A 23,041-nucleotide genomic window follows, 5' to 3' on the forward strand; every position below is an offset into this window, starting at 1 on the left:
CCGGCCCAGTGCACGCCTCATCGCCCGCCCGGCCTCCCTCGGCGCCCCGCCTCGGAGTAGCCTAACAGCGCTAACTGCCGCGGGCTAGCAACGGCCCTTCGGCGGCTCGCGACGGGCGTTGCGCGGCCGGGACTCACAGGCCAGCGGCGAGTTCCGAAGGCGCAGGGCTGGGGGCTAGGCCGGGCCGTGGGCGGCTTTTGACGAACAGCCGTTACAGCCAATTGAAAGCCTGGTCGACTTTTCTCCCTGCCAATAGGGAGCGAGGCCCAGGCTGGGGGGGCGCTTCCCGGGGGCTGCGGCTGGATTCGATCCTGCGCGGCGGCGGAGAAGGCGGGGGCGGAGGCTCGCCCGGGCGACAGGGAGTGGATTAGGGGAGGAGGGAAGACCGGAAGCCACGGTCGCGTCCCCATCCTTACATTCGCTCTCCTGGGCTGGCAACGGAGACGGAGGAGGGAGAGGCTGAATGTTGGCTCCGTGATAAAGGGAGCGGCCGCTCCGGAGCCTCCTCCCGGGGCGCTCCCCTCATCCCGCCCGCCCTCCGCGCTCACCGGCTCCTAGGCGCGCCATCCCAGCGGACCGGCCGGCCGGCCGGCAGACGTTTGCTGAAGAGGCACTGCCCGCGGCGGGGACTGGCCCGCGGCGTCCGAGGCCCGCGCCGCGCCGCCACCCCCACCCGCCTGCTCGCTGGTCCCTCTGGCCGCCGCCATGTCCTCCTCCTCATCCTCCCCCAGGGAGACGTACGAGGAGGACCGGGAGTACGAGAGCCAGGCCAAGCGCCTCAAGACTGAGGAAGGGGAGATCGACTACTCGGCCGAGGAAGGCGAGAACCGCCGGGAAGCGACGCCCCGGGGCGGGGGCGATGGCGGCGGCGGCGGCGGCCGGACCTTCTCGCAGCCGGTAACAAAGCGCGGCGCCCCGGCCGCCGTGCCTGGCGGTTCCCCGGGAAGCAGGGCCCGGCGGCGGGACTCGGCCCAGGGGCCTCCCGCCCGCCTCCTTTCCCTTTCCCGCCGCGCTGACCCGGTCGGGAAGCGCCGGCTCTTCTTTTCGGGGCTTTTAATCTTCGCCCTACCTGTTCCCCGCATCCCGCCCGCGAATCCGGCCCCGGCCTGGCCGTAGGCCCCGCCGCGAGTCGGCTGCCGGCCCTGAACTTGGGGAGGGTCTCGGGGCGGGGGCGGCGGGGAGGCGTTGCTTCCTCTCGGCCGGGCTGCGGTGCGCGAGTCGCTCTTTGTTAGTGAAGTCCTGCGGCCGCCGGCCGGCGTCGGGCCGACCCTCGAGTCCCGCTGCCCGCGGCATCCACGCGCAGGGCGCGATCGCGGGCTGGTGGCGTCGGTTCCGCCCGGGGCTCTCTCCGCCCGGGTCCTGAGGAGAGCCGGGGCTGAATGACAGATTACGCCCGGGGCTTCCCCCCCTAGTTCCCCTGAAGGTTTAATTAAAAATGTTTTTCGTCTCGGCAGGCATGGCGTGCATGCTTTGCTACCCAGTTTCGTGATTATGGCTCAGGACAGTTTTTAGCTCTTCGGTTAGAAAAAAACCATGTTAGGAAGTGTTAGCACACTCCTGCTCCCAGGTAAAACAAACCTTAAAGTTCCCTCCGTTGTTCATTGACAGTTTGTTCCACATTTGCACCGCGAAAAGAGGAACGGAACTCAGGACTGCATTAAACACACGTTCCTAGATTCTTGTTTCATCAAATATGTTAGCTGGAGGCAGAAGGAATGTGAAAGGCGTTTTGTCCACAGCAATTAGTAACTCAGCTTCAGTTAGATGGAGACTTTAAGGAAAGCAGACGTTTTTGCCCTTTTTTGGTGCACTTAAGCTGTCTTAATGACTTAGACGTTCTTTAAACATTTAACACATTTTGTGATTTTTTTTTAAAGAAAGCTTTACCCGAAATTGTACACATGTATTCTATTATTAGATTAAAATGTTTCTCATCTTTTTTAAGAGGCAAGCCTTTTAGCTCTTGTTTGCATTTTTATGTAAAAGATTCTGGTCAGTAGTCCCCAGCGTTCGAGTTTTCAAATACTATACTGTGACAGATCAGGTTGCAACACATTTGAAAAGGAACTTGTTCTTCCGCTAAATAAACTCGTTTCCTCACGGTTAGATAATACTTTTGATCTTAGTGTCTGGCTATTTGGAATATTCAGAATGTAACTTGGAAGTGTGAAAAAGGGAAGTGCATTTCTCTTAGGAAGTTTCAGTTCAAAGCCAACTCCATTGTGGAAATTGGAAACAGGAATATTATAACTGATATTTAGATGTATGGGATCAGTGTATTTCTTTTGCCAAAAGTCTTGCTTGAGTTTTCCTGCAGCAGCATGAAATGTCTTCCATTAAGTGTGTTAAAAAAATACTTTAGTTCATAAAAATTTCTTTTGAAGACGTTAAACATTAGGCCAGTAGTATTATTTTGGATGTTGGGAAGAAATAATGTAATTAATATATCAAAAGTGTATTGTATGCAGCAGTGGAAATAGCACTGGGCCAGGGCTTGGGGAAGAGTCAGGAGTCTTAGCTAGCATACAATCTGTGTGACCTTGGGAAAGTCACTTAACAACTTACTGTGAGTTCTCTTAGTCTGTAAAATGTGAAAGTTGAGCTGCATGCCTTCCATACCGGAAGTTGTAGTTCAGTGATTAATGTAATGCAGCTTTTAAATTACCCAGGCAGGAACTAATATATATATAGATTGAGTTACAAATTTTAGTTTTTGTTTATCTTACTGCTGTTATGTTTCTCAGAGGGTGAATTGCTTTAATTAACAACAGAACCAATATTGCATGGCAAAAATCTAATAAAGGCTTATTTATCCTGTTTTTAAACATTTTTCTTCCTGTAAGTTTTGGTAGTATTTTGAAATCATTGCAACTATGGAAACCTGTGCATAATAAAATTCTATTAGGATAGGAATTCCCTGGATAGTTTACTGTCTAGTGCATCATCATCCAGAAATATGGTTATTCAAGTAACTGAAAAGGGTTTGGCTCAACCTTGTGGTCCTTCAGCCCAGTCAGGGAAGCAAAACGTTTGGGTCAAACTGTTAAAAGTAAATGCAAATTAGGTACAATGATGGGCGATCTTTTCAAGTCTAGTTGGAAGTTAGTAAAGTGTAAAGTGAGACTTCAAAGATTTACATTGTTTGGCTTTTCATAATTAAGCTTTCGTGAGTGCTTTAATAATATATTAACTGGATTTAAAGAGGAAAGTATTTAAGAAAAAGTGTTTCTATAAATACTCCTAATTTAAAGATGAATCAATCATGTGAATGATCATATTGTTTTTAAGGTGTAAAGAGAAATGAGTTAGTGTTTGGGTATGAGAAATAAAACACTCTTCAAATTTGTATCTCCTGGCACTTATTTTGAAGAGCAAAAAGTTGCAGTGTTTCAGTTTCATTGGTCTGCATTGTTGAACAAACCTTGATTATGGAGGTTGGTGCTGTGTGTTATACAGTTACTTTATTCTTATGGAGTAAATGATGCTCTTTAAATTTAGCAGGCATGACCTTCAAGATCATATAATAGTAAATTTCTGTATCTGCTTTTAAGAAAACAGCTCAACTTCAAAATATTAGGGTTTCACTTGGCAAAACCAATTGAGAAATTGAATTGGAAGGTTACCTAGAAAAAAATCTGCTTTTAAAAAGACTGATATCAATAAAAATTTATGGGGTGCTAATTCATTTCGGAGACTTTCAAGTCTTTCTTTTACTCTATTCTGCTAGTGAGAAACAGGCAGATCAAAGATTGTTAAACTGGTTTGTTTGCTGATGAGGTGAAAATTTAGGTTTCTCGACTTTTAATAAATAGACTTGTAAGATGGCAAATGCCAAGATAAAAAAGGAGATCCTAGGATTTCCAAACAAAAGAATATACATTATGTAGAAAATGTAGTTTAGGGACTGGCCCTGTGGCTGAGTGGTTAAGTTCTCGCCCTCTGCTTTGGCAGCCCAGGGTTTCACCAGTTAGAATCCTGGGCGTGGAGATGGCACCACTTGTCAAGCCATGCTGAGGCGGCGTCCCACATGCCACAACTAGAAGCACCCACAACTAAAAATACACAACTCTGTACTGGGGGGGGCTTTGGGAGAAAAAGGAAAAATAAAATCTTTAAAAAAAAAAAAGAATGTAGTTTGAATTTAAGATACACTATTGTACTTCAATGGTCTAAATTACAGAGATGATAGGAATATTATGATGGCTTATTGGATGAGTATGGGATGGAAGATGGGATGAGGTCACTTAGTTAGTTTAGCTCCCACAGGAAATGTTTAGAGACCGTGACAGTGAGTATAGTAACTACACTTTGGGGAATAAAAAAGTTCAAGGATGTGTGCCCTGGAGGTAAGTGCCAGAGCCTTGAGGCTTTTATAGCAGTAATATCCTATGTCTCCTTTAGCTAAGCTGGTACAGTAGAGTGAGGATTTTCAGGCCTTGTTTTGGGAAAGAAATGAAAAGTAGTAGGTTTACCTATCTTTTGGTTTTAACAAGTGACTATGTTTCTTCATGTTAGTACGTGTAGTGAAAAGAGCTGTCAGTAGAGCCATAAGTCCAACCAAGGCAGGTATCTTGGCTCTCCTGCTAACATGCTTTGTGACTTAACCTCTCTGGAACTCAACTTGCTGCCTATCACATGAGATGGTTGGATTAGATGATTGCTGTGATCTCTTAACTCATTAAAAAATAATACTTGAGCCCCTACCATGTGCTAGGTGCTGTTCTTAGTGATGGGGCTATAATAGTAAAAAAATTACATATCTAAAAATCTTTGATTATGTGTCATTTATTCCTTTTTTTTTTTTCACTCTACGAGGTTGAATACAACTTTCGAAGCTTGTAGTTGCAGCCATAGCAACAACTCAGATGAACCTAAACAAAACAAAAAGTGGGCAGAGGTAGGGAATTAATTGCCCCATATAACTGGGAAAGCAAAGTTGTGGCACTAGTTTCAGGCATGGCTGGATTCAGGGATTTAGATTATGTCACAGGCACTTGATTCTGTCTCTTTCCATGTTTCAGCTCTGTTTCCTTTATGTGGTGATAAAGCTAGGCTTACATTCTTATAGCTAACAAATAAAGAGAACACTTTCTTTCCCCCAGTGATTTACCATCTTTATCCCCTCTCATCAACCATTGTTATCTCCCCCTCCCACCAGCTGATCACTGGGCTTCCTCTGAAGTTGGGGAGAAATGACTATGTGATTGAGAATACCAAGGGAATAATATGGACTTGAGGAGTTTTTCTTTATCTTGCTTTCTTTTGTGTATATGTGTGTGTGTGTTTAACCAGAAGGAGGAGGAAGGGGTTCCGGGTAGGCAAAACCAAAAGATTTCTACTACATGAGCAAAAAAATAAAGATTATTTTTTAAAAAGTTATTTGAATCACATGGCTATTTTTAATCTTTGCTCTGTAATGTGATCAAATGTACCTAAAAACTTTGGATAGGAAAATTAAGGGGTTTCCCGTATTTTGGATCTGGTGTATTATTTCTTTAAAAAAAGAAAGAGACCAAGTAAAGAAATAGTGACTGGTTAAGTTAGTAAGAGAAAATAGGTAGTTAATTCTAAGCATAGTGTGAGTTAAAAAATATTTGCAGCTTCCCCTTAAACTACTTTGTTCTTGGTTTATATCAAGTATCCAAAATAAAAGGATAATCTTAAATATCTGGAAATACTGTATTCATTTCTTGGTACTACGTTCATAAATTCTAATGTATCCAGAGAAAGATTACCAGAGGAGGGCACTTGAAATCACACCGTCTGAGGAATGACAGAAGAATCTGGGCGATATTTAGCCTGAAGGGTAAAGTTAGGTGTGATTTAAGAAATCGTTACAAATAACTGGACGGTTATCATGAAGAAGAGGGAAAGGTAGATAAAGGTAGGGAGTGCCAACTAGCATTTATTGAACCCTTGTTCAATAACTACATCTAGCGCTGTGCTACACATTTAATATTTGTTGTTCCCTTTTTTTATTGTAATCTTACATGATAAGGATTTTGGTTTTTTTCTTCTTTTTTTTTAATAGTGAGACTGAGGCTCAGAAAGGTTAAGTAGTTATCACTGAGCCAGTAGATGTCCAAAGATTCAAAAGCTGGTCTGATTTCAAAGGCTGTTTTGGATAGGAAACTACAGGGAGACACATTTGGGTGCATATTGTGAAGAATTTTCTAAAAATATAATGGATTGTCTGATGAAGTAGTATGTTTCCTGTCATTGGAGGTATTTGAGGAGAGGCTAGATAATCACTTGGCAGAGGGTCTGTGTGTGTTTGGTGTTGGATGAATTACTGAATTTGAGGCTCGTCTTTTTTAATCCCATAATTATAGGAGGGCAGAAAAGGTCGTTCAGTGACTGTTGAGCACATGTCCATGGAGACCTTGGGAAAACAAAAAAGCCTAAGGACATTGTGCCTACCCTTTGTGAGTTTTCAGTTAAATTGTTGCTTTACTATATGTAGAGATGTTAATGGGACTTCTCAGTCCTCAAAGAGAAGCTGCATTTATGTTCTGCTGAACTAACTTCCTTTTCAGTAGAGCCAGGTCTTCAATCTGCAATAGTCAAAATTAGTACTTAAGTTTGGTATTCTTAGAGTTTGTCCTTGAGAAAGCCTTTGAGGGGCTGGGAGTTTAGAACAGTTATGACGGAACTGGTCTGTAGCCTGCAGTAGGGACTAATAATGCCTTCATTATAGTTGACCCAGTTTACATGAAGAAGGGATTGAGTAATTAAAAAAGAAAAAGTGAACATAAATTGCAGGCATGAGTTCATTTGCTAGGTACTCATGTGGAATATTGTTTCTAGTCTTCTGATAAGTAGACCAGGAGAGAGGCTAGCTAACTGAACGTTTGAAATGGAAAGCATTTGGGCTTCTGTATGAGAAAGGATTAAAAAAAGAAAATTATTAAGCTGGAGAAGAGATGATGAAAGTATTAATATATGGAGAGGGTAAACAATACTGATTTGTTCACTAATTTAGAAATCAGATGCATAATATGATGCTTAGAAGAGGAAATTTTAGGGTAGGTAAAAGAAGCTCTACCAGTGATTTCAGATTTCATGTCACCAGTATATAGTATAGGTAGAGATAAGAAAATATTGATTTAAGAAAAGCAGTAGTATTTGGGGGGGGGAATCAGGTGGTGAAAATATGGTTTGAACAGATATCTTTAATATATCAGTTTTATATTTGGAAACAACCCTAGGTGGTTGTTTTTTAAATAAAATAGAGAAAGGATGAGAAATTTTTTAAGTTCAAGAAAAAGGGACATAATTTAAAGATAGAGAAATATCAAGGTAGATAAACTCATGAATGGCAGGGAAATATGGGTATGGGATATGTTTTCAGCCTTGAGGTTAAGATAATTATATGTTCTCCCAAATACCACATTGATTGCATTAAACATCTTCCAGCTTTTAAAGAATGACTTAAGTCTCCATCTTTTCCATTTAGGAAATATGATTAACTAATAACATGTTAAAGTCAGATCTTTTGGGGGATTTTTAAATTGGTCCTGTGATCCATTTTTTAATGAGAAGACCAATTTGAAAAATAGTCATGTCTTTTAGCAGTATATTCAAGATGGTGGTTATCCATGATGGGAAGGGAGGTAGGAGGAAGAAATGTCTTCAACTGATAGTGTTTTGTTTATTAAACTGGGTGGTGAATTAATGAATATTTTTTATATTGTTTTTCATATCTTTTTGCAGGTCTTAATTATATAATAAAATAATTTCCCAACTTTTTATTATGTAAAATGTTCAAATATGTATGTCCTTCACCTGGATTCATTAGTTTTTCACATTTTGCCATTTGGGAGTTTATCTCTATATGTGTATATCTATATTTGTATACATTCTTTTTTCCCTAAACTATTTGAAAGTGAGTTGCAGACATCACGTAACAATTCATCACTAAACATCCCAGCTTTCCTAAGAATAAGGATATTCTTTTCTAAGACAGTAAATAATTCCATTATATAATCTAATATCCTATCTGTATTTAAATTTCTTTAATTGTCCCTAAAATGTCTTATAAAAGCATTTTTTATCTATTGTAAAATGAAGACTCACATATTGCATTTGGTTGTTGTCTCTCTTTAGTCCGAATCTGAAATCTTCCTTCCACTATTTTTTGATACTTTTTCAAGAGTCCAGGCCAATCTAGTTTTCTTTTGCACTTTTACCTTTGCCAAATGATTTCTAAGGATCAACCGAGACAACTGTCATTTCTTGCAGTTTATTTTTGTCTAATTATTTTTAATGTAAAACTTGTTATTTATACTTTAAAGGTAGGCTCTAAATTAGGTTTTTAGGCATTATTTAGAGCTCTTTTCCTGCGTTATTGTCGTCCAGTTACGTTTAAGAGGTTAATGATGCTAATACATATTTAGTTGTTGAGTTTCACCCAGGCAAAGAGTCTCATTTGTTAAGGTGTCTAATAGAGTGAGTGTTGGTTTACATAGGGTACAATCAGAATGATTTGTTTTAAACTTAGTAGCATATAATGAGTATCAATTTAACCATAGAAAAGACTCAGCATAAACAATTCAAATGAAATCTCAAGGATTGAATTAATATTTGCAAAGGACTGAATTATTTCTTGGATTCGACAGTAGTGGAAGAGTAGTCCCCTGGTTACTTTTTATGTTAAATCACTTCTTTTCTTTAAACTCTGACATAATTTTTTATTGGCAGGGTACAAGACATATTTTTCTAATAGTTTTTATAATAAAGAAAAATTGATGAGTTTTTAAAAAATAGCCATGAAAAAGGGATTTAATTTTCTTAAAACGATTCTTAAGTTGTTTGGTTTTTTTTTTTTTGGTGAGAAAGATTGTCCCTGAGCTAACATCTGTTGCCAGTTTCTTTTTGCTTGAGGAAGATTGTCACTGAGCTAACATCTGTGCCAATCTTTATGTTTTTTTTTTTTTTGTCTGTGGGACGCTGCCACAGCATGGCTTGATGAACAGTGTGTAGGTCTGTGCCCAGGATCTGAACCTGTGAACCCTGGGGTGCTGAAGTGGAGTGCGTGAACTTAACCACTATGCCTCTGGGCTGGCCGCAAAATGATTCTGAAGTTTTTGGTTTTTTTAAACAATTTTTTAAAAATTTATTTTATGTTTTAAGATTTCATTTTTCCTTTTTCTCTCCACCCCCTGGTACATAGTTGTATATTTTTAGTTGTGGGTCCTTCTAGTTGTCACATGTGGGATGCCGCCTCAGCATGGCTTGATGAGTGGTGGCATGTCCGCACCCAGGATCTGAACCAGTGAAACCCTGGGCCACTGAAGCACAGTGCGCCAACTTAACCCTTGGCCACGGGGCCAGCCCCGGATTCTTAAATTTTAATAATAAAACATTAGTGCTTTTAGATTAGTCTGTTTGTAGGAGGAAAAAAAACCTTTCATGTAATGGATTTTTTTCTTTTTTCTCCCCAAAGCCCCCTGGTATGTAGTTGTGGATCCTTCTAGTTGTGGCATGTGGGACACCGCCTCAGCATGGCCTGATGAGTGGTGCCATGTCCGTGCCCAGGATTCAAATTGGCGAAACCCTGGGCCACTGAAGCAAAGCTCGTGAACTTAACCACTCGACCGAGGGACTGGTCCCTGGATTTAAAAAACATATATATGTGAATTGTACACGGAAGTCATTTCTGAAGTGATGCAAGGGAGTTGCCCAGTGGCTAATTGTAAATATAGATCTTTGTCTTAATAGAACTTGAATAAGTAAATGAGAGAAGTGTTTTCATCTTCAAACGTAGTCCCGGGGCTGCCCCGGGGGTGCAGTGGTTAAGTGCGCACGTTCCGCTTCTCGGTGGCCTGGGGTTTGCCAGTTTGGATCCTGGGTGCGGACATGGCACCGCTTGGCATGCTGTGGTAGGCATCCCACATAGAAAGTAGAGGAAGATGGGCATGGATGTTAGCTCAGGGCCAGTCTTCCTCAGCAAAAAAGAGGAGGACTGGCAGTAGTAAGCTCAGGGTTAATCCTCCTCAAAAAAAAAAAAAATCCCGAAAAAAACCTGTAGTCCCTTTTAAAATAAACTTTAAGACCATATATTTATATTTTAAAACTTCCTGTTGGGCATACTCAAAGATAAACAGTACTCCGTAGAAGCCTAGGAAGGCTTGTGTTTTTGAGTACTCCTTGTTCATTGGCAAAGATGGTGCCTTGTGGAAATTTAAGTTGTCAAGTGTACTGCTAATTGAATAAATTCAAGTTATAGTGGGACTAGATAACCGATTAATCAGGGACAAAAGCGATATAAATCTACATCACAGGAAAAATAAAGTATATAATCTTTATATTAAAGAATAATTTGAAATTGGGACTTTTTGTTCATTTGGACTACTTAAGATTTTGATTTTATGGAGGTGAAACTATGTAATTGTGAGTATAAAATATATTTCCAATCGTAGCATGCTCTGTGTATCTGCCGAAATTTTTTCTGAGATTTCCTTGAAGTTGAAATTGGTTATTAAATAACTTATTTGTACTTCTTATTGAGAGTGAATGCTCCCTTTTAAGAACTCAGAATTTTCGTGCCAAACATTTAATTGATGATTTTACTCTTAAGTCCCTTTGCTAACTCGTGAATTGCAATTTGGTTTGGGATTTGTATTTTAATGTTTGCTTTTTAATGTAGAGTTGAATTTACTAAAAGATGCAATTTAAACTTTTAAAGTTTTTACCTAGACATTATTTTTTCTTGCTAGGAGGCAGGTGGAAGTCATCATAAAGTTTCTGTTTCGCCAGTTGTCCATGTTCGAGGACTCTGTGAATCTGTGGTGGAAGCAGACCTTGTGGAGGCTCTGGAAAAATTTGGGACAATATGGTAAGGACGATAGGGATTTCATGCAGATGGGAAACAGTATGGTAGAACAAGCCTTGCTTGCTTGCTACAAGCCTTGATGTTTAACCATCGTATATATATATATATTAAGTTTGCCTATGACTGAATTTCTTTGGAACCTTTTAAGCCTGTTATTTTTACCTTTCTGGGATGATGCCTAGATGTATTTTTGTGAATCCAGGATCACCTCTCACTCCCCAACCCAGGTTGTATGTATGCAAAATTGATTGCATCTTTCATCTGATTTCAAATGAGTCCATGATTCCTTCTTAAATGTTGCTTTAAACCAATGAGTTGATTATACCCTTCATCTTCAGAGTTTCAAGTTGTGATATTTAAATACTGATTTTTTGGGGTTTTTTGTTTATTTTGGAATGTTTAGGAATTAATTTGCAACTAAAAGTGAGTAGATTAAAGGTAGGCGTTATTTGCTAGGTGCCTGTTCCTGTGAGTTCTTATGCAGATCATGAGCAGTCAGTGTTTTATCCTAGCTTGCCTTCCTTTTGTGATTTGTATTCACTTGGACTCCTCCTTTCTCTTCCCACAGCTGGTGTATGCTTAACAATGTCCACTTAAGTGAAGACATAATTAGAAAAGTGAATCTGCTGCCAAAAATAGACATTCAGAAATTCTTTCTAAATTATTTTTGGAGTATGCCTTGCTGTTGTACTCATTTTAGTATGGATAATGTAGGGTTGATTTTATTATTGTTTTTTACAAGGTGATTGTGTTTGGGGTTTTTGTTAGAGGCATCAGAGAGCCAGACTATGTCAAAATACATAAAGCCGAGAGAAATTTCAATATATTTGCTGAGATAGCTTGATTATTTCAATTTTATAAAAATTTATATGGACTTTTTGAGTACTGAAAGGATGTATAAATAGTTGGTGGGGGAGTGATCAGAGATGTACAACAGAAAGGAAATCATTGCTTCAAAGGAGTAGGAGTAGTGTTAGGTGACACCTTCCATCATGGCATATTTCTTTTTTTTCCTGAGGAAGATACATCCTGAGCTAACATCTATTGCCACTCTTCCTCCTTTTTTGCTTGAGGAATATTAGCCCTGAGCTAACATCTGTGCCAGTCTCCCCCTATTTTGTATGTGAGATACCGCCACAGTATGGCTGATGAGTGGTGTAGGTCCACGGCTGGGGTCTGAACCTGCAAACCCAGGCCACCAAAGTGGAGTTTGCTAACTTAACCCCTATGCCGTGGCATCTTTTTTATTAATTTCTTTGGTGACCTCGTTTAGAGGTGGATAACTTGGCAAACCTGTTATCTCTTCTTGTGTGCCACAGAAACCACTGTTAGATATTTTTTGTGCTTGGAGGTACAAATTGGGAATCCACATGGGCATAAGAAAGCCCATTTCTTGAAGTATCACTGAGATGACTACATCACTTCTTAGTTGTTTGGAGTGGATATTGGAAGTTAAGTCTGTCTTGAGATTTATGTGTTGAAGCCCACTCCTTAGACCTTATTTAGACTTGCATGTTGGCACTAGACTAACTCCAGTCGTTATAAGGATCTTCTAAGTGGTGCATTGTCCCAAGAAGTTATAAAGAGATGGTTATCTCTGGTTTATTTTTCTTCTGTTCTTATATATATAGGGCTTTTTAAGTTATTTTCTTATAGCCAAGAAATGTAGAAGCTGTGTCAGAAAACAAGTTGATGAGCAAATACAGTTGGAAACTTTAGGGAAATACTAGCTATATTGATATTTTGATGTTAGTTATGACCGTGACCTGAATGTTGGGGATTAAAGAAATAGAACTATTTGATTAAGTTGGTGAGTAATTTAAATTATTTTTAGGTGGCCTGGCCATTTTTAGACTCTATACTGTTTGATACTTAGTCTGTGGTAAAGTATTCCATATATGAATGTTATTCACTTAATTTACATAGTACATCATTCTGCCCTCAAGATTAGAAAAGTCATGAAATAATTGGAACAAATTAGTGTTTAATTGAGAGCTTAATTGGCATAAATATGTGTAAAAGGAGTTTGAATTGTATGAAATGATCTTGAATAAGAGGTGGCTGCTATTGAAACTGAAAGAACTTTGAACAACTTCCAATGAGGAGTAGATGTTTTGATTCAAAATGTTGCATTTATTGAACTTTTCCCTATTTGTTTATTGACTTATTTAGTGGTGAGTGTGTATGGGATTATAAAGATTAAATAGAAACTGCTCATATTAAAAAGGTGAGTCACCAAGTTCAATACATAGTAAGTTTAGACGTAAAAACGAGATGTATAGGAAAGAAGTTCAGGGGCAACTATAACAAGATACTGAGAATGGTTGTGTTAGGATGATAAAATTGCTGTTTTTTTGGTCTTTATTCTGTAGTATATTCATGCGTTATAAACAAAAGAATATTTAAAAATATATGCTGAGTCTATTTTCCTCCCTTTCCCCTCCCATTAAAGTAGAGAATGCTAGGTAGTGATTAGCTATACTAGTTTAAAATTTTAGTACAAAACTTTTGGGACCTAATTTATGCAGTATGTCTTTTGCCTCTTCCTGTTTTGATTTAAAAATTATAAATGTGTTTCAAGCTATAAGCTGAAAGCACTGACCCTACCGTTGTCTCTTAGCCTTCTGTTTTATTTTTTCTCTCTTTGGTCTTCCAATCTTCCTCATATTAATGCTTTTTAAAGACTTTTAAAAAATTATGTGCTGACACTCTAATTTTCCCTTTTCTATCTTCACATAATGCCACTTTTCCTGGGTAATCTTTTTAAGTCTGTGCTTCTAGGTCACTTACTGTAGTTATAGAAAGCAGTTTTACTATGACCCAGTCTATAATAGGCCAATAAAGAATTTATTTTTGTAGTTTTATAATTTTTCTGTTTCCAAAGAGCCAAAGGGCATTATTAACATATTTAGTTGGTAATATCACTTAGCTATTAAACCAACATATATTTGTAGGAAGAGAATATTTATTCTTTTTTAATTTCTTTAGCGTAGATCTGATTCCAGGGTTTTCTGTTTTTTGTATGTAAGACTTGAGAACTTCAGCAAGGAGTCTGTGTTTCTAAAAGTGATCTTTCTCTCCTGAGATTTGTGTTTTACGTTTGTAGTTGGTAAATCTTTAAATCCAAGGCCTTACTGTTTCTGTATTTTCTTGTTTAATTTTGAATGATGTGGGTGGGGAGAGCTAATAAGCCTCATAGACAAACAAATATTGATTGAATTCTTCTTATATACCAGGCTCTGTTTCCAGATTTTGAGGATACAAAGATAAATGAGGCAAGGCAAGCAATTTATAACCTTGACAACACTCCTCCAAGTTTTTTAAATGAGGAAGCTGAAATTCATAAGAAGTTATATAGTTTGCCAGGCTACAAAGTGGTCTGTTTGTTATTAATTAGAAAGCATTTGCCAGTTTCTAAGGTGTAGTGGTAGGGCCTGGATGCCTGATTGATAAGCAGTGCTGTCACTGAGGGCCTCACTTAATGTTATTTCTCTGGCCTTCTGCTCTTATAAAAACCATATTAATTGTATTTTAAATAATTTTTAAGGTCCTTGTTTCTGTGAACAGAGAACATGTTTCCCCTGTTATGATCCATGTCCTCTGATTTCTTTTTTTCCTGCCTTCCTTCATTTCTTCATTTTTCATTTCATGTGTTAAAATGTATTTCCCCCCAAAAGGGTATACAATGAAAAGTACATACTTCACCCTCTTGCCCAGAGGAAACATGATTACCATATTCTAGTGAACGTCTTTTCATGGATTCCTTAATATTTAAAAATATTTTGGAGGAGATTATTTGTATGAAACTTGGTTGGTTTGCAGTTGCTTCTATTTATCTTTGGTTCTCTGTTTTTAGTAAGATACATGAAAGTATAGTCAGTTCTTAGTTATTAATGTGGGCACTTGTTTATTTGGAAAATTCAATAGAGGTTGTAGTTTCTGTTGTAAGGTGCCCCATCTGCTAACCTTCTGTTAAGTTTTATCTCTCTTGGTTTCTGTATCTAGATATTTTCTAATACTTCCTGGTAGTGGCAGCCTGAGGAATAAACTGGGTGGTGTCATTAGTAACTAATATCAAAGAATTGTGCTTGAGGAGGGCATGAGGTGGAGAAGCTTTCAGTCACAGGAGGATAAGCTTTCAAATAGGCTCCGTCTACCTGCTATACCACAATTTATGTGGATGATTTGAGTTGACTAACGTTGGATATAGGTAGTAAAGAATACTAGTCTGTATGATTTAACACATTTTTGTTAAAGTCTACTTTTACTTGATTGAGAACAAATAATGTTAATTGAACTTACTATATTTGGGTATTCCCTCTCAATCTCCCTTTCAGCTATGTGATGATGATGCCATTTAAACGGCAGGCTCTAGTGGAATTTGAGAACATAGATAGTGCCAAAGAATGTGTAACGTTTGCTGCGGATGAACCTGTGTACATTGCTGGTCAACAGGCTTTTTTCAACTATTCTACTAGCAAAAGGATCACTCGACCAGGAAATACTGATGATCCATCAGGAGGCAACAAAGTTCTTCTGCTATCAATTCAGAATCCTCTTTATCCAATTACAGTGGTATGTATTGTAGTATGACAAACTAAAATAAAAGTGGTTTTGGAATTTGCCTCTAGAGTGACTAACCTATAGTTTTCTTCACTGCTTTCTAGATATTTGAAAATAATGTGGTTTTTAAAAACTTATTTAATTATTAATTTTGATATTAGGTTTAATCAACAAAGAAATAGTACTGAAGCTAAACAGGTCAGAAGCACAGCTGTCATAATTAAATAAGCACATTTTAAAAATTTTATTACTTGGCATCAATGTTAACTCTGTTTCTGATAATAAAGGATTAGACAGCCTTGTTGGAAATGACCCAAGAAATCTGTCTCACTCATAAACCAGTGCATGTATTAACAGCATCTACTAGGTAATGATAGAATCCTATAGTACAGTAAGAGGCATATATCATTATAAGCTGTTTTGAGATAGCTTGCTAAAAACCTGCCTGATTTATTCCTACTTCACCTTTTAATAAAATGATACTAGTAGAATTTTAAAAAGGATTCATGTCCTGAACCAGTTGAGTTTTCTACTTTGTAATCACATGCTGTTTCATAATAATCAAGTGACAAGGACACTTGGTTTTTATAACAAATAGAATATCATAGTAAGAGAAGCTTTAATTATTATGATTTCTACTAAGGGTATAAGTTGTTGTGACATAAACTCAAAACAAAGCATAGGTTTAGTTTAAAATTTAAATTTAATTAGACAGGATGTATCTACTTTTGTAATGTTTATAGGCTTATTAACAGTATTAATATATTTATGGTATTTGGTGTTTTGGGAGAAAGAATATAACTCATCTAGAGTACTACAAGTACTCTGATTTGTTTATTGTTGTATCCCTAATATGTAATGGTGTAGCTATATAATTAGATGTTTAAGAAATTTCTTGAAAGTTGATGAATTGTTAGTAAGTAGGTATTTAGATTCTCTCTTAGATGATTCACGCCTCTTGTTTGGTGACATCTAACACTGTGTAAATGATTTTCCCTGGGTTTTTTCTCTATAGCCAGTGTCCCTTGAAAAATAAATACGGAAATGACCTACTACTACCCTTTTATAAATATTTATTACTATAATTCAAGTGATTTTAATATTAAACATTTCAGAGTAATATTTGGAAAAAATAAAGTAATCGATTACAGTTTTGGTTTATTTATTGTTTGTTGTCTGGGATTATTTTAGGCATGTATTAAGAACATTTTGAAGATTCATTTAAGAGAGAAAATAGATAGTAATGCTTTTCAGATGTTTTACTGGAACATCTCTGATGTGGGTATATTGTGTATGTGAGGAAATGACTTTAGATTTATTAAAGTGTAACAATTTTAAAAAGGTTAGTAATTAATAGAAATGGTATCTTGACAGTTGTTTTTTTTAGTAAAAACAGTATAGCTTTAATGTTTTTCTAAACGTAAAATGTGAGGAAATCCTGTTTTCTTTCCTTCATAGGATGTTTTATATACTGTATGCAACCCTGTTGGAAAAGTGCAACGTATTGTTATATTCAAGAGAAACGGAATACAAGCAATGGTTGAATATCCTTTATTTGTAAATTTTTATTGATGTATATGAATGCTGGGTAATATAGATCTTATTTTTTCCTGCTTAATCCATCATTTCTGCACAAGAGGTGTTTATTCTCCCTCACTCCTTCCCCAAAAATCTACTTGTCCTAGATTTAAAAAAGGAAACTGCAGTACCCACAGAGAATTTTACTATTTATGATAAGAATAACTTGCTGTCATAAAACAGTCCAGTGCTTCATCTTAACAGTGTGCTTTGCCTTTTTAATGGGGGGAAAATAACACTATTTGATAATATGTACACTTTTATCTTTTTGAAATTTATCCCAAATGAACTTTTCGGAACCTCTCCTTAAAATAGTTAGTTTGGAAGTGCCAAAACTTTAGAGTCAATAGAACCTTTCTTACCTATCTTTATTGAGTCTTTCAAATGGTCATGATTTATGTAAGAACAGCCTCTCTGTGTTAAATTTGTTATACATTGAGTAAGAAGAACAGGTTATAAAATACCATATATAGTACAATCGTATTAAAAAAATAGTAATAATTAAGAAAAAACTCCTAACCTATGTGTATGTGTGTATGCATAGGAAAAAAGTAAGGATATACAGCAAACTCTTTATGGTGCTTATTTCTGGCAAGGTGTTTTTGCTTTTTTTTTACTACTTTTATGGTTTGATTTTTTTTTTAAACAATTATAGACTTAAGTAATTTTTTAAAACCAATAAAATGAAGATAGTTAAATGATGATAAAACCCTGCCTTCTCAGAAATATATAAGAATCACATATTTGTTTTGTATTGTTTTGGTTCTTTGTAATGTTCTTCCTACTTTGAGTAAAATATTTCCTGTTTCAAGATAGCAAGCTGTGCTTTGCTAGGGAATGGGACTATGCTCCATTCTTCCTCTCTCCCTCAATTGATAAAGTACTTCTGATGATTCAGAAGGATTCCTGTAGATAGTTTAGTTGTGTTCTGTTTTCTTTAGTACCATTGATCTTAAAAATAAATTCTCCTACTAAAAATTCATCTAGAAATTTTATTTGGTAAAACATTTCCGGAAGTGAGAGAATTATTTCTGGTTGTTTTCAGTCTTTTTCTTAGGAAGTGAATAATGATTAAATGTTGGACACCTTAAACCAAATTTCCTTAATAGAGCTGACATTCGAATCAGTCCTTTGTGCCCAGAAAGCTAAAGCAGCACTCAATGGAGCAGATATATATGCTGGATGTTGCACACTAAAAATCGAATATGCAAGGGTAAATATTCTTTTCAGCATTTCAACAAAGAAATATTTATGCTTTGGGTATTCAATTTGAACTTACTTTCTTTTTAATCTTAACAGCCAACTCGTCTAAATGTTATTAGGAATGACAATGACAGTTGGGACTACACTAAACCATATTTGGGAAGACGAGGTAAGTATTTTATGCATTTTAGAATGTACTTACGTTTGCTGACAAATTTTTATATGCAATTAGATTCCTCTTTCCTGAGATGAGCTAGTTCATTCAAATGAAAACCTTGTTGATGAATGCTTTTGTTGCAAAAGACCACGTAATGCTGGAAAATAACCTTGAACATTAGTGCCCCCTACTGGTATGTACTGAGTTATTTATATTTAGTTCAACAAGGAGCCCACACATAACAGGCACGCCCGCAGTTCAAGGACTTGCATTTCTCCAAGCAGCTCTCTCTCTTTGGAGGAGAGGAAACTGACTCAGAATATTCCTTACAAACTGCAAACTTGCACACTGCTTCTCTATGGAAAGGACTTTTCCCCCAAGCTGGACGAGGCATTAAGAAGGATAGAGGACTCCAGCAGGCTGACTCTACACTTCATCATGCACAACATCGGCATCAGCAAAAAGCCCTCTGAAAAACTCAGACTTGCAATTCACCTTGACTGCATACTGCATGCACCATCACCCCAAGTTTTTAAAGGAGGACACTTAACAGTACTTCAGACTTGCATGGGATGAACACCATGATAGACTGTGCCCATTTATTCAAGTTGTATGTATATGGTCCGATTTCCCGTAAGGTTTCAGTTGTAGAATTTAAAACTTTACACTAACGGATACTAGACTTTATTTACAATGTTGTAAATCTTAATGCCCATTACTGTAACTGTTTGCAGCTTAGATTCAAATTGTTAATTGGCAAATAACCAGGGCCAATTTATCTATAGGTCTTGGGAATTGATAATGCTCAACCAATCCACACAGATATCAAAGATAAAAGGATTAGAAAGGTGCACACTTGCTGCACTTAAATTTACTTTTTTTTTCCCTCAGTTGTGGACGTTAAATAGAATAACATAATAATGAAAGGTGCTTTATATGTAAAAGATGATTTTCTGTGTGGTTTGATTTTTGTAAAGTGGCTGTTTATAAGTTGTCACTTTTTGTAACAATTTAAGGTTATCACTCATGTTAATTTGTGTAACTAGAAATTTTGACATTTCAAATGTAGGTGAAAGTAACATGTCTGTTCAAGGTAGAATATATTTAAACTTGATAAATCTGAAAATAAGAGCATTTCATTTGAGATGCGTTTTCACCTATAACTTACAAATGCTAGATTTCATGAGCATAGATTTCACTGAAAAAACTGTTTAACCGTGTGGCAATTCTGGAATAGTGTACAAATTAAAATGTGGATCTTGTAAAAACAAGGGGGCTGCAGTATTGGTTACATCTCAACTACAATATCACTATCTGAACCATGTGTTAGATACAGTTACATGTATCTGTAAAAATCAATAAACCAGGAAAAATTTTCATGGCATCCAAAATATCGTGGACAGTAGGGACTCTATAGTGCACGTATTCTTGCCAAACAAAAAAAATAAAAGACAATGCGACGATCCTTTGCATGTTCAAATATTTAGAACTTTTAGATGATTGGCCTGAAATCATCTTGCCTTGTTCATTGCGTTGCAAACAGTTTTGTTTTGTAATGCAGCTTGGGCTGGACCCCACATTTTTCACTAATCACAGAAGTCTGCTTGGTGTAGGCTTGGTGCAGTTGAATACAGTATTGGAAGACAAAGCCTTAGTACTCAAACAACAGAACAAGTGGTTGATGAGAAATCTCTCACTTCTGTCAAATTACAGTCAAGTTATTGAACACTCAGTTGTTTAAAAAAAATTTTTTTAATCATTTGAAATAGTGGGTTTTAGCTACATTTTTCTTAATGTCTCTTAAAACATTTATGGATATGCTTCTTATCTATTCTTTTAAAAGTTCTAAAGTTTACCCAAAGCTAGCTTAGATTTGTTTTCCGTGCAAGGAAATACAGTCAGAAAAGTTTAGAAATGTGTAAGGTAGATATTTAAATAGTGAAATACAATTAAAGGAAGTAAAACAGAATTTTGGTTATGTTTTCAAGGGAAAAGAAGTCTTGTTTTCTAATTCTTTACAGATAAATATTTGTCTGGCAAGACTATAGCAGTTTATGTTTTTGTTTTTATAGTGACTTCAGCTTCCACTCAAGTTGATATTGAATTGTAAGTTTTTCGGCCAAAAAAAAAAGAATGCTTTTGTAAATACAACCTCTCTTCTTCTTCTTCTTCTTAATTTTTTTTGTGAGGAAGATTGGCCATGAGCTAATATCCACCGCCAATCCTCCTCTTTTCGCTGAGGAAGACTGGCCCTGAGCAACATCTGTGTCCATCTTCCTCTATTTTATATGTGGGATGCCTGCCACAGCATGGCTTGATGAGCAGTGTGTAAGTCCGTGCCCAGGATCTGAACCAGTGAACCCCAGGCTGCCGAAGTGGAGCATGCGAACTTAACCACTCGGCCATGGGGCCGACCCCACAACCTCATTTTTAAAAGTCCTTTTCAGCCCAAATTACAGTTTAGTGCAAAGGATTCTTAGTCTGGACTTCAGAGAATCCCTCTAGAAATGTTAAACAAAACTTGTGTATATGTGCATGTTTTGGGGGAGAAGGTCCACAGCCTCCATCAGATTTCAGATGAATCTGTGAAAGGTTACAAACCACTGTTTATAGCCGGATGTATTCAGTGTTTGACTCTTCCACATACTTATTCTGTTTTATGTGATGTTATATTAGGTAGCAAATGCTTCAAATAAAGGGAATTATGAATAATGAGAATATTTGGCTGAAAGATACCTTGGAGATCATCTAACGCCTTCATTTTATGAATGAAGATTGTTTCTGTGATTATACAGCAAATTAGTGGTTAAGTTGGAATCTTCTGATTCCCAATTTAGTACTCTTGCCTTTATAGCACACCGTTAACCGTTTCAATAAAAATAAACCATGAAGACATTATGGTAGTTTTCGTTTAAGATTCCTAGATCAGATAAGGAATTGTATTTAGTGTTTGGTGTCATGCTTAAGCAGAGGAATGTTAGCAGAATGGATAAGCACTGGATTGATTCAAGGGAGTAAGACGTAAATGATGATACTGGAAGCCGTATAATGGAAAGAAGGAACTGTGAACGTTTAGAGAGGAGAAGAAATGACTTTGGGGAAATGGAGGGGGGCATCATAATAACTTTTATGCATTTGAAAGAGTTTTTGGAGAAAGACTTAGTCTGTGAGGTCCCAAATGAGGTAGAATATGGGTAGATGACCAATTTCTATAAAGTATAAAAATTAATTTTCTCTTGATTTAGGACTAACAAAAAATGTAAGGGAAAGTAGTGAGTACCCTGTTACTGGTGTTGGGTGAGCGGAGGCTAGATGGTCCTAATTGATAGGAATGATGTAAAGAGAATTTATACACTGAATAAAAGTTGAACTAGATGACCTCCTAGGTCCCTTTCAATGATATGATAACTTGGAATAGGTAATAAAAACAATATTTCTCTAGACTGAAGTGAGAATCAAAGTATTTCTCATCTCCCATAAACTTCATTTGTTTAGGTAACTAAGGATATATGGAAAGCCTCTGAATTTTCAAAGATTAGAATGATCAGACTCAAGATACATTTAAAAATATCTTACTGGACGGATAATTTGGTCAGCAAACTTTCTAAAAGTATTATACAATGATTCTAAAATTTACTAACCACCATGGGAAGTGCTATTTTAGACACATACAAGTAATTTTTTTTGATGTCTCAAATTAGATTTGGGAAAATTGGCATGCCTTCCCTAAAAATGTAGCTAGAGTAAAAATTATCCTATAGGAGTATTGTAGTACTCTCATCCAATAATGTAGCCCCCTTGGTTAGCTTTATCTTGGCATATTTAAACTTTGGGAGGTGCTCATAGTCTTGCCTGGTGTTAAGGTCTATAGACAACGACCAATCCATGATATAATATGGGCCAGTGATGTGCAAATTTCCAGCTCTCAAGTCAGTAGGTGTTTGTAAATATTTGTATATACATACAAAATACTCTGTGTTTACTGATTGTGAAACCATGTAATACAGGTTGTTGTTGGCTTATGCTGAACTTCTTGAAAGAAGCCCACTTTGAAAATGTGTTGCTGTTGAAGCTAATAGTATGATTCAGGTACTGTCTTTCAAAAGTACTGCACTTAAAGCTTGTTTTAAAGACATGTATTGGTAAAAACTTCTGTACAGTGTCAAACTAGCATTGTGTACATTCATTTTCTGAAAAGTATCCATTCTTTCCTTAAATATGAAAGTGTGATTGTATTTGGCATTTGCCAAAAAGATATTTTCAAGTTAAGTGGAATTTGTTAGATAGAATTACTTTCTTAAACTTTTGGTGTTTGTATTTAAATTGGATATGAATGGATGTTTAAAGTTAACCAGGAATCATATTTCTTTTATGAATTGTAATAGATGTTTTGAATGGGTGTTTCCCATGTGAGAACTCTGTTAAGTACTTGGGTCAAAATTGTTAAAACCATGTTTCTACTTTTGTGTCAGATAGAGGAAAGGGTCGCCAGAGGCAAGCCATTTTGGGAGAACACCCTTCTTCGTTTAGACATGATGGCTATGGTAAGTTTGTCAAGGCAGAAGGAAGGTAGTATAGACAAACTATTAGAATTTTTGCATTTCTGATGAAGAATGGCACATTTCTTATTTCTGTTTTTCCTGCTCGCCTGACTTGGTTTATAGGGGATCAGTCCCTTATAATGTACTTCTAAGGATTTGTCTAAA

At 37.2% G+C, this 23,041-nt stretch overlaps 1 protein-coding gene across 2 annotated transcripts in view; it reads left to right on the forward strand.

Moving 5' to 3' along the window:
• Window positions 1-286: 286 nt before the first annotated feature.
• Window positions 287-23,041, forward strand: part of HNRNPLL (heterogeneous nuclear ribonucleoprotein L like) — a 34,080-nt gene continuing 11,325 nt past the window's right edge. Inside the window, exons 1-7 of one of the 2 annotated variants that reach the window (XM_046662973.1) lie at window positions 289-897; window positions 10,719-10,837; window positions 15,172-15,409; window positions 16,856-16,941; window positions 18,092-18,188; window positions 18,275-18,347; window positions 22,808-22,879. In XM_046662973.1, coding sequence (XP_046518929.1) covers window positions 706-897; window positions 10,719-10,837; window positions 15,172-15,409; window positions 16,856-16,941; window positions 18,092-18,188; window positions 18,275-18,347; window positions 22,808-22,879 — 877 coding nt within the window. In that variant the 5' untranslated portion in view covers window positions 289-705. Of the gene's footprint in view, window positions 898-10,718; window positions 10,838-15,171; window positions 15,410-16,855; window positions 16,942-18,091; window positions 18,189-18,274; window positions 18,348-22,807; window positions 22,880-23,041 lie in introns of both variants that reach the window. The other variant, XM_046662974.1, reaches the window with a different exon arrangement.

This window comes from Equus quagga, chromosome 5 (assembly GCF_021613505.1).
Source record: "Equus quagga isolate Etosha38 chromosome 5, UCLA_HA_Equagga_1.0, whole genome shotgun sequence".
Taxonomy (NCBI): domain Eukaryota; kingdom Metazoa; phylum Chordata; class Mammalia; order Perissodactyla; family Equidae; genus Equus; species Equus quagga.